Here is a 25,019-nt window from a genome sequence, read left to right as displayed (position 1 = left end):
TCAATGAAAATGAAAAAATGAAAATAAAAACAAATCACTGTATCCAGTCTGAATGTTTAATTCTTTTTTCAGAAAGTGAATACACAGAAACCTTTTTATGTGTATCCATCTTCCCTACACCCAACTTTAATGTATTTCATTAAATGAAAATCTGCTGAATTGTAAATTTATTAGAGAATGAAGGAACAGAAACATACATGCCCCTCTAGCAGAATCTATTTATGGACATTTTTATTTTATTATGGAAAAAGCAGATATACATTATCTTCAAACTGAAATTTATTTTTGTGTCACATTTCTGCAAGAATTTCTATTGGCATGGACCATATTTAACCCCATTATGCATCAAATATGGTTGAAACACTGTTACTGAAATACTGAAACATATCACTTGACAAAATGAACATTACCTTTGCAAGTCGTGTTCTCCCTTTGTTTTCTCTACTTTCGTCAGCATCCCGTCTACTCTGAAAGTTTTCCTGTAATAAAAGTTGGTTTCTGAAAATTTCACTGATTTCCATTATATAGTACAATTCAGGTTCAATATGGTTTCTTCTAAAAATATTTTCTTGCCGATACAATAAAGTCATTCGCACCAACAAAGTGGGATCTTTCAAAATTTTATGAGAAATGCCAGTTTTAAACTATGCAATTCTTAACCTTTAACATCTTAGGGTTTTTTTTAAATAATATTTTATTTCTAAAACATTTATGCGCTTGGTTTGAGAACACACATAATTAAAATGTTGTGCCCGTCTGGAATTTATTATCACCCACATGTAAGTCAATAAACCCACAAAAGGGTATTATACATATTATGATCTGAATTTTAGACTCCTATAGTTGCAAGTCAGCAATATTTCTGTTTTGAGAGTTCATTAGAACAGGAGGAACAAGCATTCTTCATTCCAAAGTTAACACTAAGTTTTTGTCATTCAGAACAAAATCTCTAGAAATATCAAGGTTCAGCACTAGCAGGGGGTTCAGGTTTTCAGAAATAGGTGACAGAATTGATACTTGTCTGCCAAAGATAATTAAGAGTTAAGAACTGAGAAGGGTTAGTTTCTTATGAAATACATTTAAAATCAATACAAGATTAAACAGGATTTAGAACACAATACTTTCACCCCGACTTGAGAAATCATGACATCCTAGACCAGTGGTTCTCAACCTGTAGGTCCCCAGGTGTTTTGGCCTACAACTCCCAGAAATCCTAGTCAGTTTACCAGTTGTTAGGATTCTGGGAGTTGAAGGACAAAACATCTGGGGACCCACAGGTTGTAAACCACTGTCCTAGACAGTAAAAAACTGGAAAATATTTCCACCTGAGAAGGTAAGGATATTAATACTTTCTAGTTCAGGAGGATTTCTGTAATTTACACTCAGAGCTGCCGTCAACCATTTTGGTTTTTTAAAGCAATTTCCAATAAAGCAAAAGTATAATCTATAATACAAAAGGAAAATCAGCAACTTTCAGGGTTTTAATGCTACTGCACATGAAAATAGTGATACACAACACATTACAAAATTAAAATTTTGGAACTTGAGATATATTTAAAAGCATATTTTTACTTCTGAGATATTTTTGTGAATGGTGAAAATGTATTGGCATTCAGCCTCCACATCGAATACCAATGTATTTTAAAAGTCTTGCAAGCCTTTTAACGCTTAAAATATCGTTGTTCCACTTTAGACTTTTTTTCCTCTCAAAGTCAAGCCAAGCAAAGTAAACGTGATCCAGGATAAGTCTCTTCCCCACAGCCATTCTTATTGCTTCTGTAAAATCAAGTAGACTTGGTAGGAAGTCACTGAGCTTAAAGATGCCTTTTCAACAAACAGAAAAGCACAAAGAATTCAGGCTTTGATTCCAGATTAAATGAGTAGTAGCATTACCAAGCCCTGGCTGTGAGAAGGGGAAAGTGCTTCTCTTACAACTTGGCACTTTTTTGTTTTGCAAATACAGAAGCAACCTGAACTAGGCATGCCGAAAGGAGTCATTCTGGTTTAGTGGAAATTGCTATTCCTTTCCAGAGTCTCCATCCCTTTCCGGTGATATCTATCCAGAAACCTGTCAATAACCGATTATTTGTTCCTGAAGAATTTGCCCAGCCTATTGAACAACGATCTCACTGAGCAACAAGATTTCACACATGGTACTGTGAAGTCCCCTGTAACTTACTGTCTTAAAAATCTTAAGATACAGCTCAGGAATTCGTGGTCACCACTGCAAATACAGCCTTCTCTCTCAGTTCCTCTAGTTTGCATTTGGTATGTAGGTCACATGTATGAATTTTGACTTGACAACCAAGAGTGACCTTTTGGAGTGATAAAGCTGAGATGAGACTTGCTTGTCACTAATTTTTCGACCTTGGAATTTCTCTTGCCTTTCCAAAAACAAAACGCCTATTAGAATAAATGACTCTCACAAAACTTTGGATATGAATAGTTTTTAGATGCCTGCTAATATGGCTAATAGTCCTGTTGCCATCTGATACATCCCTGGAATATGGAGACAGTTAAGGCACAGGATGCAAGACAAGTCAGGAACAGCATCTAAAAGCACCAAACAGGCAGCAACTGATCAAAGCACTCCAGTGATTGCAGTAAATGGCAGGAAGCTAAACCTGGACTTGAACATGTAGTTTACAGCCCATTTAAGGGCATATTATGTGGCAGTTAAGCAACCTTACATCTACCACCATCTGTTCAAACACTGAATCGGTTGGAAGTTTGGGAACATAGGGAATTGTCTTATACAGAGTCAAGCCACTGACCCACCACCCAGTACTGCCAACTCTGACTGGCAGCTATGGTTCACCAGGGTTTCAGGAAGGATCCTTTCCAATCCATAACTGCAGATATCTGAAACTGAACCTTAAACTTCTGGATGCAAGACTAGTTCTCTACAATTAACCAACAACCTCTCAGTACACCAGATCTATGCAACCTTACAAAGCACTTTAGTGATAAAATAATCTATTCTGGTAGATATCTGTTTTCAGAGTTATTCCTGATTTTTATAAGGGCTCTTCCATTTTTCTATCAAAACCACTCCAAGTGGGTGACCTGGCAATAGTTATCTGCCGTTTTAAGCAAAATATTTAGAGCAAATGTCAGTCTACCAGGTCCAGGCTTTCCTACATAACAATTATTGAGAAAGTTCCAGTTTGGTTTCCAGAATGATCTGGGAAGAAAGCCACAGTAAGTACTCTCACAGATAGCCTGTGTCGGGATACAAAGAAAGTGCAATTCAGATGATCCTCATGGATACTCAAGACACTCTTAATATTATCAAAAAGGTATAGTTCTGGACTGCTGGATAAGGGACACTGATTTATTGCTGGCTTCTCTCCAAGGATTGGTTTCAGGCCAAACTGGCACGTTATTTCTCAGCTGCTTGGTTATGTGGTGGCACAGAATTCAGTTTTGTGGCCAATCCTGGAACATCCACATGAAACACTTCGGGCGTATCATTTGGAGTGATTTGTGGTGATTATTATCTAGTGGCTATCAATTCACTCCATTCTCTGAGATTCTCTAAACTGGTGCTTGCAGTAGTTCTGATTATAAGTGGTTGTAAAAAAATTGAAAGTAGATGTATTGCTGAATTAGGGAGTTTGGCGCTGCAACATGAGAAGTACAACTTGTTTTGCTTTACATCAAAACCACACCCAAACAGGCTTGCAGCTTGGGAGTGCTCCTGAACTAGTGCTTATCCTCAATGCACAGGTGGGAGTCATAGATCAGAGTGCTTTTCACAGCAACATGGTATACCACATTTCACTTTACCCAAAGAAGCTAGCCAGGTCACCTCCAGGCTTGATTTAAAATGTTACACGTATGGACTGGCTCCACTTCTAGGCAGTTTAGAAACCGTCTTTAGAAGACAGCTGTAGCCAACAGATCACACCCCACTCCACTGTGGCTACCAGCATGTTTCTGGGACCAGGTCACAGCACTAACCTTTCTTTGAAGTCTGGAGTCAGAAACATTCTCTTCCTACATGAACCTACCTAAGAATCCAACAGAGAACCTTCACTGTGCTCCCTTCTCATAGGTAGAAGGTCTCTCAGAGTATGGCCTTTCTGAACTTGTGTTCAAACTGATAAATAGCTTGCCTATAGGAGCATGCCTCCCCTTCCCTGTTGAAGAGGGTTGTAGTTCAGATCTAATTCCTATTGCTTTCTTTACTTTGGTTTTTTGCTTCCATTTCATGATTTGCAATTTTTTTTTGTGAAACACCTTGAGTGTGTTCCGATGGAGTAAAAAGAATGTAAATAAATACAAATTAAAAACCATTTGTGCAATTTAACTCCTTACAGATTGTGACTTACAGAAATAACCAGCCACAGGTCATCGGCAACATAAGTACTCCCTGTAACACCTCATCTTCCATTTCCATGACTACAGCCTAAATCAAATTGCTACTTCCAACGAGAATAGACTCAGTGAATCAATTCTTAAATCAACACTTACATAAAATCTCACTGAATTAATTGGTTGACTCTAGCAATGATCAGAACCTGAGTTTCAAATGCTGTTTCAGAACGTATAGCATATTGTCTTATGTAGCTAAGAGCTGTAAAAAAAACCTTAATCAATTGCGTACCTATGCTGTCATTTGCAGCACAGAATCTGAAGAAATCAATTGTTCAAAATATACAAAAGCTTTACGTTTCATAGCACATTAAGTACATATTATACCATATATGATTCTTGGTCATCATAAGTGTACCAACCAAGCGACTATTTGCAATCATTTTTCAAAGATTAAAACTGAGGCCATTTTATAAAGTGGAATGCAAAAGTCAAGTAGCTACAATTTAAAAGCCTGTCATCTTCCTTCATTAGAAACACATAAATGGAACAATAAAATTCTAAAGTTTGTTAAGTGTAAAAGACAGTATTGGAAACAAATTCAGGTTTAAACTGAGGACCTCGGGAGTCTTAAGTAGACAGTACTTCTCCACTATGACCACTCCATGGAAACAAAGATGCACAAGAGAAAAATAAAGGTCCATGCAGCAAGAATTCTCTTTACCATCCAATAAACAAAGTTATTACACATCAATCAATAAATTAATATCAGGCAATGATAAAAAAAACGGATCAATTTTTCTATACTGACACACAATACATACTAATTCTTAAACATATCAAATTATGGGTTCTGTGAGATGTCTACATTTTTATTTTATGTCTCACAACTAAATAAATCTTTATATAACTTAAATATATTGACTTTTGCTTTACTTTAAAATACTGTGGAAATTAATTTCCTTCAGTGGTTGACAGGAGCTCTTTATATGTTTGAAAAATAAATTTACATTGTGCACCTCTTTCTTTGTCAAACACATGCCATTCCTTCAACTGTGTCGATTTTACATTTACTTCTGTAAGCTTTCTGGTAAAAACATGTAATTTGAACCTTGTTGATTCGAATGATGTTTTGCATCTCTAATTCCATTAAGTTCAATTGCAAAATTAATCTTTATAGCTTCTCTCAGACAAAAACAAGCTGCAATGAAGCAAAGCTAAAGCCAATTTTAATTATTTTAGAGTGTATTATTATTTTGAATAACTGTTTGCCAAATCAACTATAAGAGGTCAAACAGGTACATTTCAGGGCTAGCAATACCAGATCTTTTGTTGAACTTACCAGATGTTATCATTACGTGTTTTATACTGAGAAGTTAATATTAAAAGGCATCAACACGACTGAGCTGAAGTATCACATACAAGTTAAACAAGCAAACACTGAATTGCTTCCATGTTGTACCAATTCTGTGGTTGTTTGTGCAATGAAATCTTTTAACTCTGAAATCAGCATAGAGCTGTATTTTTTTTTATTCCTAAACATCAAGAAAGCAGATCTTCACAATCTGGCATTTTAAGACAAATATATGACAGTGTCTTACATAACTGCATGTTGTGCTGTCATTCTGTATATTTCTATCACAGGACTTCTACTCCCAGTTTAAGAAATAGATACAATTCATACTGTATGCAGTTCAGGTGATTATAATCAGCTCATTCATTTGAAGAGGATGGGACTTGTTTAAAAAGTGCCTTTTTAAAAGAGTGGTTTACCTTTTGATATTTGTTCGGGAGTTTCTGTGAGACATGTAAGTGAGAGTTCTGTGCAAGAATATTGGCTGCAATAGAAAGGAAAGAAGTCAATCCAATGCTGCCATGAAAGGTTTTATAAAATTCTAGGCAATAATTAATCATTACTCACAGCAATAAGATTACGGGTACGTAGAAATCTATATATTTGTGTTGGTTCTGTGAGGAAAAAAATAGAACACTCTTTTGCAAAGCAAATAATCTTACACTCAATTAGGTTTTTCACAAACACAGGAGGCATTTGAAGATTAAACATTCTCCAATCTATGATACATACTTAAACAAAACCTGGAGCATAATGTGATAGATGGGCACTTCAAGGGGTAAAGTACAATCTGTCATATGCATCAATATGACAGCAACCACATGGCATACTCAGTGCCATTTGTAAATATGACATTATTTATCAAGTAGAAATAAACATTGCAATAAACAAAGGGAAAGCCAACAACTTTGTCTGAAGAGACACTCCTGTCCACTTGCCTACAGAATGCTCTACAGTATTTAGTTTGTTAATTCACAACCTTGTTTCTTTGTATAAAACACTATAGTTGCACAGAATAACAGATCTTTGTTAGGGCAGGATGAATACTAAGTTGACAGAAATGTTTGCTTGTGCAGTGTCAAGGTACATATCTTTTCAAAACCTCTTGAAAACAAATCTAAATACGAGCAAAGTTCTTAGGTTATGCAAAACTGACATCCAAGAATTTCTTTTTACAAGAAAGTTTTTGTCTCAAACATCTGAAAAGACATGTTTCAATGTTGCAAAGCCAACTATCTACCCTGTTCGTCTTATCTGACCAATACGCCTGAATGTAAAAAGCAGTCAACCAAATGAGACCTAAACAGTCAAAACTTTTCCCATGTACCTAGTAATCCCCAAAAGCGCCAAGGAGCTAAGGACAAAGATTAACTTTAAATGATGTTTTAATCTCCAAATTCAGGATGCAATTGACCCAATCTCCCGTGTCTTATACAAGTACAATGTGCAAAAAAATTGATTGTTTAAAAATGCCTTATTTTCTAAAGGTATGTTACTTTGACAAAACCCAGCTTTCTGATATCAGTCTGGAAGCTTTTAAGCAGAGACTGGGTGGTTATCTGCTGGGGTCAAACTGTGGCCCTTGGGATCTGTTCCGAGACCATGATGGGAACAAGAGGGAGGTGGAGGTGGGCCCATTTCAGGCGCATAACCCACTCTGCAACCTAGGGACTTTTTAAGTTGAAGGCAAGGACCCCTAAAACACTCCAATCTTTGAAACACCCTCCTCAGGAAGATTAGGCAAGCCCCCACACTGTCCTTCTGGAAGGATTTAAAGACTTGGATGTTTAAACAAGCCTTTGAGAATGCCTAGCCCCAATGAGCCACAATTAATGACACAACACTGCACTTTCATCCCATGCCCTTTTTCCTTAGCTACAACTTGCACTATATCCCATTCCCTTGTTCTTGTCTACAGTTTGGCCATGTTTTACAGCAGTTGTCACCATAGTTTATTGGGCACTGTTCTGAGTTTAAATTGGTGTTTTATATACTACTGGTTTTACTTTTGGTATTGTACTGTGTGTTTATTTTATACATTGTTTTAGACAGTTTGCGTCACATGTAAGCCACCCGAGTCCCTTTTGGGAGATGGAGGTGGGGTACAAATATAAAATTATTATTATCAGGAGTAAATAGGAGAGTCAACAGAGTGGTATTTTCCAACACTAGGGGATCTTACACACAGCCATATAACCCAGAATATCAAGGCAGAAAATCCCACAATATCTGCTTTGAACTGGGTTATCTGAGTCCATACTGCCATTAATCCCAGTTCAAAGCAGATGTGGGATTTTCTGCCTTGATATTCTGAGATATAGGGTTGTGTCGAAGGGCCCTTGGATTCTATGGCCTTTAATCCCACTCCTCAAGGGCAGGAGGAAGAAGGCACTCAAAACAACACGGAATCAATTTGCAACACCTTCATTCACAGTTGGCGCCCTCCTTCCTTCCCCAAATCCCCAAAAGAGGCGCGCAAAAAAACAAACCCAACTTCTGAGGGCCCTTCCACACAGCCATTTAACCCAGAATATCAAGGCAGAATAACCCACAATATCTGCTTTGAACCGGGCTATTTGAGTCCCCCCTGCCATATATCCCAGTTCAAAGCACATACTGTAATGTGGGATTTTATTCATCTGTGTAGAAGGGGCCTGAGAGGAAAGGGGGGGGGGGGCGTTAAGTGGCACCACCTCATTAACTAGATGATGAACCAGGGGAAGATTTCCCCAAAGGGAAAACGAATGACAAACCCAGAAAAGGGGGAAACAACACCGTGCGACGCGCGCACACAGAGAAATCTCTCGCGCACACGCCTCTCCCGCGCAAAGGCGACAGATACACAGGAAAGGCCAAGAAGGGCCACGAGATTTGGGGGCTCCCTCCCTTTCTCCCTCCCCTCCGTCCCAGGCTCACTCTCGAAGGCCTGCAGGAAGAGCTCGTGGTCGGCCTGGATCTGCTCCATCTTGGGCTTCTTCACCGGCGGGAGGGCCGCGGAGGAGGCGGTGGCGGCCGAGGAGGCCGAGGAGCAGCCCCCGCCGCCGCCAACGGCAGAATAACCGCCGCCGCCGCCCGCCCCTCCAACGGCGCCCCCAGATTTGCCGCCCGGCGCCGCAGCGGAGGCCGAGCCCCCGAAGCCCCCTCCCGTGGCGGCGGCGGAGGCTGAGGCGGCGGAGGCTGAGGCGGCGGCCGCGGCGGCGCCCCCTCCTCCTCCCGCGCTCGGAGCGCCAGAGCTGGGCCCCGCGCCGCCCCCTCCCCCGCCGCCGTGCTTCTGAGGCGCCATCGAGAGGGCCTTCCCGCTCCCCGCGACCGAGAGGCGAGGAGGAAGTGGTGGCGCTCCGACTCCTCCAAGCCCGCGCCTCCTCCGCCTCGGCTGTGTTCTCCTCAAGCGCCCTCTCCGCCCAGCCAAACAAGCCCGACGGCTCCCGCAGCCGCCGCTCCCGCCCCCTCCTCCGAGCGCTGATTGGTTCTCGCTGTGGCGCCGTGGCACCTCATTGCTCGGCGAAGGCATGACGTCAGAATGAGCCTGTTAAGGTTTGGTTGAGGCGCGCGCGCTTCACCTCTGGGAGCTTTCCCTCTGCCCCCTCCCCCTCCCCCTCGCCTTTGAACTGAATTCGCGGGAAAGCCGAGCGGCGCTTCACCCTCCCCCCATGTCTGCCGGCCGCGCATGCGTCGCCGCGGTGCATCATGGGAAGGGGCTCCTTGACTGACTCGCCTTCTCTGAGCGGAGGATTGGCGCCGAAAAGCGCAAGCCTCGAGGGGGCTGAACGAGGCGTGTGTTGGGGGTCGTTTCCCCATCAGGGCTCGGCTCTTGAGGGCCTGAAAGGGGTGGTTAACCCCTTAACTCCTCATGCCATTCACAATAAGGTGTGGAGGTCCCAATTTAGAACATTTTTGCCTCTCAGATAGATGCCAGTCAAGATCCTTAAGGGAGTGGTCTGCAAACACTGAAACACAGTGGTCTGAAAGGAATGCGGTCATGAGTATTGCTATATTATTTTTGTTGTGCATATTATATATCTTTGTTAGGCATGCTGTATGTTCCATACAACTGCGTAGAACTACCTTGAGCCACTATGTATGTTCCCTTTGCTCAGTCGTTTAGTCGTGTCCGACTCTTCGTGACCTCATGGACCAGCCCAGGCCAGAGCTCCCTGTCGGCCGTGGCCACCCCCAGTTCCTTCAAGGTCAAGCCAGACCCTTCAAGGATACCTTCCATCCATCTTGCCCTTGGTCAGCCTCTCTTCCTTTTTCCTTCCATTTTCCCCAGCATCGTGATCTTTTCCAAGCTTTCCTGTCTCCTCATGATGTGGCCAAAATACTTCAGCTTTGCCTCTAATATCCTTCCCTCCAGTGAGCAGCCAGGCATTATTTCCTGGAGGATGGACTGGTTGGATCTTCTTGCGGTCCAAGGCACTCTCAGGATTTTCCTCCAGCACCAAAGTTCAAAGGCGTCTATCTTCCTTCGCTCAGCCTTCCTTATGGTCCAGCTCTCGCATGCATAGGTTACTATGGAGAATACCATTGCTTTCACTATGCGGACCTTCTTTGCCAGTGTGATGTCTCTGCTCTTCACTATTTTGTCAAGGTTGGCCATTGCTCTCCTCCCAAGAAGTAAATGTCTTCTGATTTCCTGGCTGCAGTCTGCATCTGCAGTGATCTTTGTGCCTAGAAATATAAAGTCTGTCATTGCCTCCACGTTTTCTCTATTTGCCAGTTATCAATAGGTGTAGTTGCCATGATCTTGGTTTTCTTGACGTTTAACTGCAGCCCGGCTTTTGCACTTTCTTCTTTCACATTGGTGATAAGGCTCCTCAGCTCCTCCTCGCTTTCGGCCATCAGAGTGGTATCATCTGCATACCTAAGGTTGTTAATGTTTCTTCCAGCAATTTTAACTCCAGCCTTGGATTCCTCAAGCCCCGCATGTCGCATGATGTGTTCTGTGTACAAGTTGAATAGGGAGGGTGAAAGTATACAGCCCTGCCGCACTCCTTTCCCAATCTTGAACCAGTCTGTTGTTCTATGATCTGTTCTTACTGTGGCTACTTGGTCTTTATACAGATTTCTCAGGAGACGGACAATGTGACTTGGTATCCCCATACCACCAAGAACATGCCATAGTTTATTATGATCCACACAGTCGAAGGCTTTAGAATAGTCAATAAAGCAGTAGTAGATGTTTTTCTGAAATTCCCTGGCTTCCTCCATTATCCAGCGGATATTGGCAATTTGGTCTCTCGTTCCTCTGTCTTTTCTAAACCCAGCTTGGACATCTGACAACTCTCACTCCATGTATTGCTGGAGTCTGCCTTGCAGGATCCATTATTCAGGAATACTACATGAAAAAGCACTGTTAATAGAGCACACGTCTCAAGTGTTGAGCTTTTGATAAACCCAACAACCTGATGAAGGCTCTTGTGGGCCAAAACTGGTTGTGGTGAATGTTGGAGTCTACTCATTTGCAGTAAAGAAACCAGAACATTTGCTGCACAAGTCTACTCATCTGTAATAGGAGCTCTCGTTGGTGCAGCGGGTTAAACCACTGAGCTGTTGAACATTCTGATGGAAAGGTTGGCGGTTTGAATCCGGGGAGTGGAGGGAGCTCCCGCTATTAGCCCCAGCTACTGTGAACCTAGCAGTTTGAAAGCATGCAAATGTGAGCAGATCAATAGGTACCGCTTCTGCTGGCCACATGACATAGGAGGTGTCTACAGACAATGCCGATTCTTCAGCTTAGAAATGAAGATGAGCACCAACCCCCAGAGTCGGGCACGACTAGACTTACCGTAATATCAGGGGAAACCTTTACCTTTACCTTACATATGTAATAAAGACCCAAGAACTATTATTAGACATATGAAGAGGAGTTTATTCATTTTTTGAGAAAATAACAAGTTTTTTATTTTCAATATGAATGTAACAATCGTACGTTTTGCTGAGCTCATTTGTGTTTGCATGTATGAATTCAACTTTTATACGTGTAAATACTTTTACATCACTGTAATTCGTGATCTTTCTATACTGGTCTTTCTAGTTCTAAGGGAACCCATTTTCTTTTTCAAGATGCAGAGAACAGCATGAATGTAGCATATCTGGATTTCAGGAAGGCAGTGGATCTCAACCTTTGGGTCCCCAGGTGTTTTGGCCTACAATTCCCAGAAATCTCAGCCGGTTTACCAGCTGTTAAGATTTCTGGGAGTTGAAGGCCAAAACATCCGGGGAACCACAGGTTGAAAACCACTGCAGTAAGGCCTTGGACAAGGTCCCCCATGACCTGGCAAACAAACTAGTCAAATGTGGGCTAAGCAAAAAATGGTTAGGAGGATCTGTAATTGGCTAAGTGAACGAACCCAACTGTTGATTCTCCTGACTGCTTCCTCTTCATCCTGGAAAGAAGTGACGAGTGGACTACTGTAAGCAGGGTTCTGTCCTGGGCCTGGTTCTGTTCAACATCTTTATTAATGACTTAGATCAATGGTTCTTAACCTGTGGGACCCCAGGTGTTTTGGCCTTCAACTCCCAGAAATCCTAACAGCTGGTAAACTAGCTGGGATTTCTGGGAGTTGTAGGCCAAAACACCTAGGGACCCACAGGTTGAGAACCACTGACTTAGATGAAGGGCATGATCATCAAGTTTATAGACGACACCAAATTGGGAGAGATAGCCAATGCTCCAGAAGACCGGAGCAGAATCCAGAACGATCTTAACTGATTAGAGAGATGGGCCAAAACTAACAAAATGAAGTTCAACAGGAACAAATGCACTTAGGCAGGAACACTTAGGCAGAAAAAATAAAATGCAAAGATACAGAATGTGGGACGCCTGGCTCGACAGCAGTACGTGTGAAAAAGATCTTGGAGTCCTCATGGACAACAAGTTAAACAGACAACAGTGCGATGCGGTGGCAAAAAAGCCAATGGGATTTTGGCCTGCATAAGTGTCTAGATCCAGGGAAGTCATGCTACCCCTCTATTCTGCCTTGGTCAGACCACACCTGAAATACTGTGTCCAATTCTGGGCGCCACAATTGAAGAGAGATGTTGACAAGTTGGAAAGCGTCCAGAGGAGGGCGACTAAAATGATCAAGGGTCTGGAGAACAAGCCAACTGAGGAGCGTCTGAAAGAGCTGGGCATGTTTAGCCTGCAGAAGAGAAAACTGACAGGAGACATGATCGCCATGTATAAATATGTGAGAGGAAGTCATAGGGAGGAGAGAGCAAGCTTGTTTTCTGCTGTCCTGGAGACTAGGATGCGGAATGACTTCAAACTACAAGAAAGAAGATTCCATCTGAACATTAGGAAGAACTTCCTAACTGAGAGCTGTTCAGCAATGGAACTCTCTGCCCCGGAGTGTGATGGAGGCTCCTTTGGAGGCTTTTAAGTAGAAGCTGCATGGGCATCTGTTGGGGGAGCTTTGAATGCTATTTTCCTGCTTCTTGGCAGGGGGTTGGACTGGATGGCCCATGAGGTCTCTTCCAACTCTAGGATTCTAGGATTCTACCCCTCATGTTCAGTATTCTCTAGAAATATGCAGGTCTTTGTGGTGCTGGGATCTGATTTGTTTAAGGGAACTTTACAGCCTGGTAGCGTTTGAAAACCATCACCCATCTCTGCTCCCCCCTTTTGAACATTATTTTTTTCGGTTATTTGAAACCTTTTTTTAAAATACAGTTAACCGTTTTTTTAAAATCTCAGTTAACCGGCAAACCATAGATGTTGGATCCATGTAATTTCTTATTGTTTGTGTTACTGTTAAAATATAGGCCTAACCAATACTATACGATATATACACACTGTATTGACTTGGTAATAATATTGAAATACAGGAATTAGAAACTAAATTATGACAAATAATGACAAACTTAAAACAGTTAAAGCAGTAAAACTGTTAAGTTTGTCTTAATTTGCCTCTAATTTCTGCATTTCAATATAAATATCAAGTCAGTACAGGTTATGATATGGTATATAGCAGGGCAAACTTGAGCCCTCTGGGTGTTTTGGATTTCAACTCCCACAATTCCTAACAGCCTCAGGCCCCTACTTTCCTTTTCTTTCTGCTTAATCAGCTGTGGGGGAAAGGGAAGGGGCCTGAGGCTGTTAGGAATTGTGGGAGTTGAGATCCAACAACACCTAGAGGGCCCAGGTTTGCCCTATTTTGTCAATGCAGTGTATGATTTTAGTTGTAATTTTTTGCCAGTTGCTTGAGTTCCAGTTAACTCTTTTATGCATCTTAAGGTACACCACTTTGTATCTTATATCAACAAATTATTTCAGGTTAATAAAACAGTGATCTATTCCTGAATTAATGAAGAATCAAGGTATAACTACAATATTTTTAGAAGAAATATGGAAAAGCAGTGGGGGGGAAATGAAGATTTGCCAGGGGAAGACTATAAAATGATTGTATATCAATAAGGTATTGCAGAGGCATGCATGATTTAAATTTTTTTTTGTGATGAATGATTATCCTAATGGTTCTATTTTTCTACTCTTCTGGGTTTTGGGAATGTAAAACACTAAGTAAGCCAATATAGAAAAACTAGCTGTGCCCGGCCACGCGTTGCTGTGGCGAAGTCTGGTGGTATGGGAAATAAAGTATTGAGGAATTGGTGGTAGTTAAAGTCAAGGGTAAAGGTTTTCCCCAGACATTAAGTCCAGTCGTGTCTTACTCTGGAGGTTGGTGCTCATCTCCATTTCTAAGCCGAAGAGCCGGCGTTGTCCGTAGACTCCTCCAAGGTCATGTGGGATGACTACATGGAGCAGCGTTACCTTCCCGCCGGAGCAGTACCTATTGATGCACTCACATTTGCATGTTTTTGATCTTCTGGGTTGGCAGAAGCTGGGGCTAACAGTGGGGGCTCTCTCCGCTCCCCCAATTCAAACCTGTGGCCTTTCAGTCCAGAAGTTCAGCAGCTCAGCGCTTTAACACGCTGTGCCATCAGGGGATATTATTTCCTAAAGGTTGTGAATATACAATATTTCTGATTGGTTTTTTTTGTTTGTTGGAGGCAAGTATGAATGCTACAATGAGGAAAAAGGATTAGGATGTAATGGCCTTGCAGCTTTAAAGCCTGGCTGTTTCCTCCCTGAGTGAATTTTTTGTTGGGAGGTGTTAGCTGGCCCTGATTGTTTCCTGTCTGGAATTCCCTTGTTTTCAGAGTGGTGTTGTTTGTGATATTTTATGTGCTTCTACTGTCTGTGGCCCTGAGAAAACAGAGGATTTTCCAGACTTTGATGATGGGAATACTTTGTTGGGAGGTGTTAGCTGGCCCTGATTGTTTCCTGTCTGGAATTCCCTTGTTTTCAGAGTGGTGTTGTTTGCGATATTTTATGTGCTTCTACTGTCTGTGGCCCTGAGAAAACAGGATTTGCCAGACTTTGATGATGGGAATACTTTGTTGGGAGGTGTTAGCTGGCCCTGATTGTTTCCTGTGTGGAATTCCCCTGTTTATTTACTGTCCTGGTTTTAGAGATTATATTGTTCTGCATTATTCTATCCCAGTAATTATTTCATATTAAAGAAGAATCTCACTTATCCAACATTCGCTTATACAATGTTCTGGATTATCCAACGCAGTCTGCCTTTTCATAATCAATGCTTTTGTAGTCAGTGTTTTAAATTCATTGTGATATTTTAGTGGTAAATTTGTAAATACAGTACAGTAGAGTCTCACTTATCCAACATAAACGGGCCGGCAGAACGTTGGATAAGCGAATATGTTGGATAATGAGGAATTAAGGATAACCCTATTAAACATCAAATTAAGTTATGATTTTACAAATTAAGCACCAAAACATCATGTTAGACAACAAATTTGTCAGAAAAAGTAGTTCAGTACACAGTAATGCTATATAGTAATTACTGTATTTATGAATTTAGCACCAAAATATCACGATATATTGAAAGCATTGACTACAAAAATGCGTTGGATAATCCAGAACGTTGGATAAGCGAGTGTTGGATAAGTGAGACTCTACTGTAAATACTACATAGCATTACTGCGCATAGAACTACTTTTTCTGTCAAATTTGTTGTATAACATGATGTTTTGGTGCTTGATTTGTATAACGATTACCTAATTTGATGTTTAATTGGCTTTTCCTGAATCCCTTCTTATTATCCAACATATTCACTTATCCTGCCGGCCTGTTTACGTTAGATAAGTGAGACTCTACTGTATATTTCTAATATTATATTATCTGCTCAGAACTGGATTATCTGAGGCCCCTTCTTCACAGCTGTATAAAATGCACACTGAAGTGGATTATATGGTAGTGTGGAGTCAAGAGAATCCAGTTCAAAGCAGATAATATAAGATTATAAATGGGTTCTATAGCTGTGTGGAAGGGCCTTGAGTCTACACTGCCATATAATCCAGTGCAAATTAGATAATCTGTGGAAGAAGTCTAAGTGAGGCCTAAATCTGCCTGTCCCCTAACTGAAACCTGGCTGTCCCTTGGTTGCTAGGCAACCAAGTGGGCAGAGATTAGCCCTCTAAACTGGCAGCAATTGGATAAAATTAATTATTGCTCTCCCTCTAATTAGGACTTTATTTTTCTTTTCTTTTTGTTGTATCAACCTTAAGGCGTGGATGATGGGTTGTGTTGTCAAATTTTGAGGTTGGGGGGCCTGTACTTTTGTTGTTTTGTGAATTGCTGTGATGCCATCACTCTTTTATATATATAGATGTAGACATGTGGCTTCCTCCAGGAACTAATTTGACTTTATGTTGTGTGACTTTTGTTATTCATAAACTCCAGGTGTATGGTATGTTGTTTAAAGGAATTGTGCCATCAATTCATTTATATGGGAATAAGGTTAGGTCAACATAAGTCAGAAACAACTTGAAAGCATATCACAAGACAATTGAATGTACCTTGGTAATAGATATTCAACAATATTGTCCAGAGCCAAATAACAGTTCTGATTTGACTGAGTGATGTCTTCTTTACTAGCAGAATTGTGAACAAGCTTCAAGTACTAAATAAACCAGATTTAAGTTATAGATAGTAATGGTCATGCTCAATCTTAGATTTTCTTTGTGGAAGTCATGGCAGTGACAGAAGTAATGTTTCTGCTTATATATTTAAATTACCGAACAAGAGATTCAGACTGAATCTGAAACATGCCTCAATAGATTCCATGACAGCTAGTGTAGGTGGTAAGCTCAGTTCTATGCACAACTACTCATACTTCCTGCTGAATTCAGTGTACAGTCCCAGGTGAATGACTATAGGATTGCATCATAGATTACAGGCGTTTATATAATGTTGGCTAATGTTTATGGGAAAAATGAAGTCATCCCCATCACTTATAGAAAACTGCCTTCCTACAGATGTGCACATCCAAAGGCAACCAGGAAGCAGTTAGTTTTGTTCTGAAAATGAATGCTAGGCAAACAAGTTATGACTCATAAAAGCTGAGGCTTCAAACTATGTTTTAGCAGTGGGTAAAAGCTTCCCAAATCTTTAATGTTTAAAATAGAGGATAGATTATAAATATTATAACTTTGCTGTTGTGTCGATACCATACAGAACAACTGAAAGTTTAAAAGAAATAGGGCCAGCCTAACTTCCTTGTGTAGAAAGTTTCTTCTTTGAGGCAATATCCTTAAGATTTCAGTGTCTAAAACCATTTGAAATATCAAGTATACCTTTTCCCCGAAATTGTTTAAAATAGAATATGAATTGGTCACAATAATCATCCTGATAGAGGCAAATATAGACAATTTTACATTCTGTGATGATAGTTTCATTTAATAGGAGCTAGCAGTTTGAGTTGTCTTATTCTGATTTTTAGAGTACAAGTTCTTGTAATTTATGGAACTTGATATATTTACTCAAAGGCAAATTACTTTCAAGCAAATACATGAGCAATCAATTGATAACAGCAGAACATGAGGGATAGTTACATTTCATTGTAACATTTTTTAGACTTTGATCCCTAACTTTTAAAAATTGCAATGAATCCCCTTTTCCTAATTTTTCTGTGATCCATTCAAATGATAAGCCTACAGAAAGGGTGCATGGCAAGCATTTGAAGTAGATTTTCTGAGGGGAGAAAGAACAAAGGATACGTCAGGTTGCATTTTGATTTGCATTCCAAATCTACTGTGCAGTGTTCTCCTAGATCCAGTCTTTGCTTCCCTGCCATGCGCTGCATGTGTTACTTTGGTCTGAATAGTTTTGACAGTCCATAATGTTAATTGTTCTAAGGATCACTCTGTTGGGTTGTTATTTGCACATGGATTGTTTGGAGATGTTTTTCAGAAACAATATTTCAGTTCTTAGTTAACTCACGTAACATCACATACTTGTTTGTCTTAGCATTTTAAATATTTTGGTTGTTACTCACTGTTTGTGTTTTTAGCAACATGGCTCTAAGCAATCCAAAATAATTTTTAAAAAAAACTTTGGAATTTCATTGTTCTGTTATGCGCAGCAGTCTTTCTTTTTGTTCTGCTCTAAGCCCTAAAGCTATGGGTCATACAGAGTGGTTTCAGCTTTGCCCATAGGATCGTACCAGTTGTGATATTGTAATGCTTTGATAAGCTTTAACAAGGACTTTTAATGTCCAGTTAATTATCTTTTCCGTATGTTGTTACCTATATGTGGATAACTTCTTAATAACCTCCATGTTATTAATTAGAAGAATATTTTGATCAAAATTGCTAGAGAACTAGAAACAAGCAAAAAAGATAGAAAGTATTTTTCCTGATCCTGATTTTAGAAGACATAACCATGTTGTTCTAGAAAAATGAATCAAACAATTTGCGTCCTGCTTCACATCAAGCCAAAGCCAGAACTGAGATGCATATTAACACAAATAGATACTGAAGTTGTTCAAATCTGTACTCATAACTTTAAGATCAAATTGAACGAATATCTGGTCCAACATGGGCCAGGTCACAAAATGACTATCAGATTGGCATCCCAGAAGTACAACACAAGAGTGCCTTTATTTTTTGTGTTCACCATCATGTAGTATCCACACTGATAACACTCATAAAATCATGATCTGTTGATACCAGATTCAAATATTATAAAAATAACTTTTATATTGATAATTTAATGTAATTTTTTTACCCTTTACCTTCTTTCTCCTTATTTGGAATTTGTTCAAAACGGAAGAGTCCAAAATGATCTAACATTTCCTTGTGGGGAAGTTGTCCCAGCACCTTGATCATTTTAAATTTTATTTATTGCACTTTTTCCTATCCTACAATATCCTATTCAAACTACAGTGACTCAAACTATTCACAGTATTCCAAGGGTGGCTGCATTGTAAATTGGTAGTTTTATTGTTCTTTATAATTAGGCCTAACAACAGTGTCACACAGAGTCAACAAGAGGTCTTGGGCAGCTGCCACTATCTTGAATCCCATATGTGAATCTTGGGAGGGGGGTATCATCCCAGTGTGTGTACTACATAAAATTGCATTTCTTTGCGTTGACCCATGGTAGCTTATTTATTTGTGTGAATATGATGCTCCTAAACTCACTCACTCATCATCGTCGTCATCATTATTACTATTACTATTATCTTTATTTATATCCCGCTTTTCTCCCATGGAGACTCAAGGTGGCTAACATCTATCCACACTAAACAGTTTTAAAAAAGCAATACAAAAGTTAAAAAACAAGTAATAACAGTGTTGTAATGTTAAATGTTTGTATCAACTGCTTTTGCTAGGCTACAATACTGACAGCACTTGTAACCTGATTGTAAGGCTTGAGAACAGTTAAAAGCAGTTAAAATTGATGGCACAAAATCCAACAGTTAAAAGCAGGATGAAAGCAGGATAAAACAGCATGCAAAATATACAACCATAGAGTTGTTTGAATCATAATATTTACCAGTATGTAAATGCATATCATTGTTTTGTCCTTATTTTCACAGTGTCGTTGCCTTCATCTGTTGCAGAAAAAGCAACACGTTTAATTAGTGTTTAAAATGGCTCAAGACAATTTTTTTACATTTTAAAAAAGAATTATTTATGTAAATCTATTGGAAATTTTAATCTGATAGAATGAAGCGGATGTTATACAGTTAGGGGTGTTTCTGAGTATTTCATGTAACCCATTAACATACACGTAAGTATTTAAGGCATTTGCATATAGCAGATTACTTAGTCTCTACAATTGGTAAATAGTCCAAATAGGTACATGCATGTCATGAATCCCATCTCCATCATTGTACCAGAAGCTAGGAATCTTTACATATAATCATGCAATCACTGGATAAAATAATGGGGTCTACAACTATAGGAAAGAATGTTGCTATAGTCACAGAATTGTGAGAGTCTTACCACAATGTGATCTAGGCAAGAAAAATACAGGTATTTGGCTTTGTAAGTGACATGAAATAATTCTTACCTGTAGAAAAACAGTTGGTGCCCTCCCTATGTTCGATTTTGAATTCAGAGAGAGAGAGAAGGAAGCAGAAGCAGAATCTTCCTTATAGTAACATCTTGATATAGAGTTTTAATATCAGGACTACCAATATATCCTTTTCTTAAGGTTTTTAGGAATGTAACAATATTAATTTTGCACTCTTCTTCAGTGAAACGTTTTTCAGAGGTTGGAAATTGTGTTTTCTTCCGTGCTCCCCACATCAATGTGGTGGGGAAGGGACTCTGTCAGGAACCAATTTAACAATATAAACAGGATTGGAATGTTAGGATATTAAAACCTTTCCAACTTCACTCAGTGCTCTCTTCATACATTGGGTTCATACCAGTTGGTTTCCTTTGAAGATTCCCGAGAACAGAGCTTGTTTGAAGATAATGCTGTTCAAATTTTCTTGTGTGTAAGCCACAAGAAAGGGAATTAAAAATTAAAGCACAGACTACAGTTCTGTGTGCACTTGAGAAAGCTGAACTCCATGGGCTCCTTCTATATTTGCAGTATAATGTGGCTGGAATGTACAACCTATGTTTCTAGGGCTGCACCTTTCTCCAGCCTTTTAATTTTACCACATTTACTAGCTTCTTTCCCTGCAATCCTCATAGAGATTGTTTACTCCCATTAGTAACATGGAAAGTCAATTTCCAGGTAAGGCATCTATGTGTGGTTTCAACTGGTGAAGCAACATATTGAATGCAGCCCACAGAATCAAAAAGTGTGTATTCCTGCTGTAAACTGTGTAAGTTCAGAGTGCCTGGGGATAGATTTCTGTGCCTGTGTTAAGGGGATGAAAGGGGGGGGGGGGAGTATAAAATTGGTGAAATAGCATTGTCTTTTCAGAATGACAGGCTATGTTAGTGTTATTACAGGAACAAGAAAAAATAATTGCCATTCTAAGCTTGCAGCCTAAAATAAAGCGGGACTGTAACTAAATAACAAAGTGCCTATTTTGTGTACAGAGAGTCCCAAATTCCACTCAAGGATGGGAAAGGCCTCTTACTTGAACCACACTGGCATGCAATCTAGGAGGATATTACAAGAACGAACAACTTGTCCTCCAAAGGTTGTTGGACTGCAGAAGCAGCTGTGCTGACAAGTGTAGTGGACCACTAGTTTACCCACTTCTGCAATAACAGTTGGATGGTCCAAAGATTTGGTGCAGTATGAAGACAATTTCTTCCTAGGCTTCTACATGGAACTGTCTGCAGTGTCAGCTCAGGATGCCCCTGCCTCACTCCATTCACACTACAGTGGGGTTCTTCATCCACAAATTAAACCAATTTCGTTTTGGAAGGGGGGAAATCACAAAACAAACCTTGATTTTGTCACATGCCAAGCACTATGCTGAAGTGTACACATTCCCTGCTGTGGTCTCTGACAACAGATCTTTAGGCTCTCTCTGGCGCTTACATAAGGGATGCCATTTTACTATCCATTTCAATCCATTGATGGGAGAATCAATATAGAGGGCCAACTGTACTTTGTTGGTATGTTATAAAATAACCATATTATAACCATAACAATGACAACTTCAGGTTTTTTTGTCAAATATTTTTATTGAAAGTTTTGTATTTAAGAAATATAGAGAGAAAAAAAATAAAGTTTGCACATCGAAAGTGGGAGAACATTATTTGTTTATAGTAAAGTAGGAAATAAGTAAGATAAAAAGGAGAGAAAAGAAGAGAAAAAAAGGAAAAAAGGTTTGTTGACTTCCATCTAACTTTAACTGGTTCATCATCAATAAAGGAAACTATATGTGTATATATATGTGTATATCTGTATTAATACACATATATATCATTAAAAAATAGTAAATCAGCACATCCCCTTCGTCCTCAATAGTCTCAAAGATTGTATCTGATTCAGCAGATAGGGTCTAATTTCATTTGTTTTAAATAATCCTTTACCAGGTCCCAATTAGTCTCTTTCTTTGGTAAACCTTGACTTGAAGATAACCAATATGTGAGTTTATCCATGTTCATCGCCTCCATGACTTTATTTAGCCATTCCTCCTTGTTGGGAATATCCTTTCGTCTCCAAAACCTGGCATATGTTATTCTGGCGGCAGTGGCCAAGTAACTAAACAAAATTTCCTTGTTTTTGTCCTGATCGATGTCTAACATTCCCAATAAGAAAAACTCCGGTTCTCTTTTAATTTTTAACTTTAAAATTATCTGTATAGCTTCGTTAATGTTTCTCCAATAAAGTTGAGCTTTTGGACATGTCCACCATGTATGTCTGTTGCTCACATTTCCAGCATTTGTCAGATGCCGGTGGCTGAGGACAACTTCAGGTTTTCAAGTTGTACCATTATTTTTATTGAGTGGTTTAAGCCTATGGGGGAGCTATTCTCAAATCAGAATTTCAAGACCAATTGGATTGTAAATGCTTAGTTCTGAGAGGAACTCACCATCCTTGGGGGTTGGAAGCTGTCTTGCTCAGCCTTGCAAAATTTATCCAAGGTCAGGACCATACTGTTGTACATGATGGCGCTTGAACATCATGTATTATTCCATAGCATTGAGCCGCTTTGTGTCAAGCAGCATGATTTCAGTGCCACAGAAGTCTTGGAGCCAAGCCATAGCAGATACCAAGGTCTCTCTGCACTCAATTCCAGTACTAAGGGCTTACCTACACCATGATACATGGCAATGAAGGTCCACATACTTAAAGCAGTGGTATTCCCCGTAGTAACCTATGGATGTGAGGGCTGGACCATAAGGAAAGCTGAGCAAAGGAAGATAAGCACTTTAGATCAGTGGTTCTCAACCTGGAGTCCCCAAATGGTTTTGGCCTACAACTCCCAGAAATCCCAGCAAGTTTACCAGCTGTTAGGATTTCTGGGAGCTGAAAGCCAAAATCATCCGGGGACCACAGGTTGAGAACCACTGCTTTAGATAGACGCTTTTGAACTGTGGTGTTAGGTGAAAATTCTGAGAGTGGCTTGGACTGCAAGAAGACTCAACCAGTCCATACTCCAGGAAATAATGCCTGACTGCTCACTGAACAGAAGGATATTACTGTAGAGGCAAAGATGAAATACTTTGGCCACATCATGAGAAGACAGGAAAGCTTGGAGAAGAGAATGATGCTGAAGAAAATGGAAGGAAAAAGGAAGAGGGGCCGACCAAGGGCAAGATGGATGGATGTCATCCTTGAAGTGACTGGCTTGACCTTGAAGGAGCTGAGGGTGGCCATGGCCCGCCAACAGGGAGCTCTGGTGTGGGTTGGTCCATGAGGTCACAAAGAGTCAGAAGCAACTGAACGAATAAACAAACCATCACATATCAGCTTTCAGTTGGATTATATGGCAGTGTCGATCCAGCCTAAGCTTCCATTTGTCATTACCATCGAAGCCTCCTATGAGATGTCTGTTAAGAAGCAGTGGTTCCCCAAAGTTTGATTTTGGACTTCATCTCCTAGAATCCCATATCATTTTCAAGGCAGCTGAGGCTTCTGGAGTTGAAGTCCAACATACTTAGAAAGCTAGAGTTTGGGAACAACTGGGTTAGAAACTCAGAGGAGTTCCCTGGCTGAGGTTTTTGAAGGCTCTTCCTTCCATTACCAAGCCCAAGATTTTATAGGATGGAACGATGGCACTTGATGGAACAACAGCTCTATTACTGCACAGTGTGAATAGGCCCCAGCAGGTGTCATTTCCCTGACAGGCATCAAAGCTTGTTCTCAGTAGGTTGCTGTGCGTTTTCTGGGCTGTGTGGCCATGTTCCAGAAGCATTATTTCCTGATATTTTGCCTGCATCTGTGGCAGGCTTCCTCAGAGATTATGAGGTCTGTTGAAAACTAGGCAAGTGGGGTGTATATATCCGTGGAAGGTCTAGAGTGGGAGAAAGAACTCTTGTCTGTTTGAGACGGGTGAGAATGTTTCAGTTGGCCACCTTGATTAGCATTGAATAGCCTTTCAGCTTCAATGTCTGGCTGTTTATGTGGACAAGCATGGGGGCAATTTCAGCAGAAAAGAGGAAACCATGAAAATAACCAACACCTGGCTACCAGTATTTAAAAAACTCTAAAATCAGGACAGTAAATAAGAACAACACTCAGAAAACAGAGGAATTCCAGACATGAATCAATCAGGGCCAGCTAACACCTCCTGACAGAGGATTCCCCCAGGCAGTAAGCAGCCAAACCTTGAAGCTGAAAGGCCATCAAGCTGACATTCACACTTGATTCAGGCAGACAAGAGTTTTTTTTTCACACCCTAAACATTCCACAGATATATAAACCCTACCTACCTAGTTTCCAACAGACCTCACAAGTAAGTAAGTAACTATTTTTCTATCCCGCCACCATCTCCCGGCAGGGACTCGGGGCAGGTAACACGGGACAGAGGACCAAAAACAAAAAAAGAAGTACAACAATTAAGACATATTACAATAAATAAAAACACAGTAAAATCAATATTATGAAAAACAATACATTACATTAACCATAAAAACTCATTAAAAGCATAAAATGAGTATAAATAAAATAAAATGAAATGAACCACCAGGTTGATGGAGGGGGATGTTGTGGAGGGGACATTTGAACTAAAGTGCAGTAATATACGGTTCCGGCCCAGCTTACTTGTCCGAACATGTCTCCTGCTATGACCTACCACGTAATTTAAGATCTTCAGGGGAGGCCCTGCTCTCGGTCCCGCCAGCCTCATACGTGTGGCTGGCAGGGATGAGAGACAGGGCCTTCTCAGTGGTGTCTCCTCGGCTGTGGAACTCCCTCCCTAGTGACATCCGGCAGGCGCCATCCCTTTTGAGTTTTAGAAAGAAAGTGAAGACCTGGCTATGTGAGCAGGCGTTCAAAGAATAAGTTTTGTTGGCTTCGACTCGGTCTGGACTAAAATTTATGTACAAGGTTTTTGTGGATGAATGGCTCAAGTATTTGTATTATTTTAAATCTGTATTTAACTGCTTATGTTTTTATTAT

General features: G+C 40.3%; 1 protein-coding gene across 2 annotated transcripts in view; it reads right to left on the bottom strand.

Annotated features, from left to right (window-relative positions):
• Positions 1-9,109, bottom strand: part of suz12 (SUZ12 polycomb repressive complex 2 subunit) — a 33,772-nt gene extending 24,663 nt beyond the window's left edge. Inside the window, exons 1-4 of one of the 2 annotated variants that reach the window (XM_008114383.3) lie at positions 8,588-9,109; positions 6,239-6,285; positions 6,091-6,155; positions 411-479 (exon numbers count right to left, since the gene is read on the bottom strand). In XM_008114383.3, coding sequence (XP_008112590.2) covers positions 411-479; positions 6,091-6,155; positions 6,239-6,285; positions 8,588-8,954 — 548 coding nt within the window. In that variant the 5' untranslated portion in view covers positions 8,955-9,109. Of the gene's footprint in view, positions 1-410; positions 480-6,090; positions 6,156-6,238; positions 6,447-6,477; positions 8,521-8,587 lie in introns of those variants that run through there. The other variant, XM_062971005.1, reaches the window with a different exon arrangement.
• Positions 9,110-25,019: the final 15,910 nt, after the last annotated feature.

The sequence above is a fragment of the Anolis carolinensis genome, chromosome 2, assembly GCF_035594765.1.
Source record: "Anolis carolinensis isolate JA03-04 chromosome 2, rAnoCar3.1.pri, whole genome shotgun sequence".
NCBI classification, from domain to species: Eukaryota; Metazoa; Chordata; class Lepidosauria; order Squamata; family Dactyloidae; genus Anolis; species Anolis carolinensis.
The sequence above is the reverse complement of the archived record's forward strand: the minus strand, read 5'-3'. Positions and strand labels throughout refer to the sequence as shown.